General features: G+C 32.7%; 1 protein-coding gene across 1 annotated transcript; it reads left to right on the top strand.

The window, feature by feature from the left end:
• Window positions 1–187: 187 nt before the first annotated feature.
• LOTGIDRAFT_176446 (hypothetical protein) lies at window positions 188–1,772 on the top strand (the record flags this gene model as incomplete). The annotated part of the gene is made up of 3 exons (XM_009049514.1): window positions 188–482; window positions 1,122–1,276; window positions 1,758–1,772. 3 exons carry the CDS (start codon window positions 188–190, stop codon window positions 1,770–1,772), a joined length of 465 nt encoding a protein of 154 aa, XP_009047762.1.
• Window positions 1,773–2,033: the final 261 nt, after the last annotated feature.

Raw genomic sequence — 2,033 nt, 5'->3', positions numbered from 1 at the left:
CGGTCGACTCTGAGGATCCCCCTTTCAATTGTCTATTTAAACATAATCTGCCAGCTGGCGTATGTTATTTTGTCTTAAAAAGTATATATTTATGCAATCTTGTCTTCTGAGATAAAGTCTGGAATAATACGTCGAGAAAGAAGTAACTGGTTCAGGGAAGGTTTTTGAGGATAACATTTTTTCAAAGATGACTGGTTTCGTTTTATCGTTCATACTTTGCTTACGCGCTGTACATGTGGTTTCAGAATGTACAAAAACATTCTTATTTGACACAGCCTTTGTTGATACTAAACTTACTAATTATTTTGAAACGACTACTCAAGATTCAAAGTTAGATTGCTCTAGAAGATGTCAAGATATAGAATACTGTACAGGGTTTTCGTACAACCCGACTTCTTGGAGATGTGAACTTTATGATGAAGTTATTTCAACTGCAAAAACTGAATTGGCTGCTGGAACAGTGACATACAAGGCAACTGAAGGTATAGTAAACAAATGGGTCCTAAACCTGACTTTTATTTCAATGTTAATTATAGGCCATAATGACTGTCTAATTTCGAGCTCATTAGTCCGGACTTTAATATTAATGATTGATTTTGGTAATGTTATCAAGTTATTAAATCACGTCTATTCGTTTCTGTTTCTATGCTTCATCGCAGGGGTATGTTTTGTACATAATGGCGGTTATTTTGTCCCATTTTCAAAAGTATTTGAATCCTAAAACTTTATCAAAAATTTGCTTCTAACGACATATCTTTATTACACGCATGGATTATTTTGTAAACTGTTCTGACTTTTATTTTCGGCAAATCGTCTGTTCACGTTTCCTCAAGAATGATATAAAATCCAGTTTTGTATCTGATTTTGATAAAAATTGCAAGTAAAATTTGCTTATATAAGTTAAAGCAAAAGAGAGAATTTGACTGTTTATCCATTAAAATTAATGTAGATGGAGTAGGATTTTGATTTTGAAACCAACCCCAGCGATATTAACCTTTACAATCTTATATTTTGACAAATGTTATAACGCCATCAATTTTCCACAAACTTTGGTATGTAAGTATATAGGAAGTTAGACTAGTCATTCTAGAAAAAATCTCCGATCTTTCTAATTTGTTTAGTTTGTGGTCCACCACCAAGCATCCCAAATACCAATACTCAGCCTGCTGATCAATACTATCTACCAGGTTATCTTATGTTGTATGACTGTCTCCGTGGCTCCTATCAGAACTCGTCTATTGTCTGCCTAAAAGAAGGATCATGGAACACATCGGCTGTAAGTTGTCAATATGGTAAGATCTAAAATCTTTATAAAATACAATGTATTTATTCTGTAACTACAGTATGTCCATTAGGAGTTGCTTATAATTATTATTTTGTCCTTTAAACCTGTTGAACTAGTAAATAGAATAACCCCTTCAAAATAATCTTAAAACATACTGGTATCCAACTAATAAGGAAAGATTACACAAAAGTGTCTTATTTAAAATTTTATTAAATATAAAATATTGTTTGTGCAATGTCTAAAAATGAAGGTAAATTTATTCTAGGTAAGACGTGTGCCGATAGGAAAACGTAATGTTTTGTTTTGAAAAATGCCAAATAATCACTTAACTGTAATCTGCAAGCTGCATTTTAAAATAATTTTGTATATTGACTCAACACGCGGCAACTGAGAAATCGCTAGACGTGTCATTCATTAGATTATAAATCTATACGTTTATATTACTTTTTTGTTCATTTCATTTTTTTTTCAGGCCGAAGAATATTAAAGTTGAAGCATTCTATTTGAGGCCACGTAACAACTACTCTGCAGAAGTTTGGTACTGTGATGCACCTGTTGGGATTCATTTGTTGTAGAAAACTGCATAAACACATACCCCAACCTTAAAGTGGTGTTTTTGTATGTAGTAGGTCGAAAAATTTAGCCCCAAATCTAGGTGATCCAAAAGTGTTAACTAAAACAACGTACCGTTATTTTTTTGAACCCAAAAAGGTTTACGTTTTACTGTCCCTATATGTTTTTTTAGGGG

This window comes from Lottia gigantea (assembly GCF_000327385.1).
Source record: "Lottia gigantea unplaced genomic scaffold LOTGIsca_1376, whole genome shotgun sequence".
Classification (NCBI taxonomy): Eukaryota; Metazoa; Mollusca; class Gastropoda; family Lottiidae; genus Lottia; species Lottia gigantea.
This window is presented reverse-complemented; position numbering and strand designations above follow the sequence as displayed.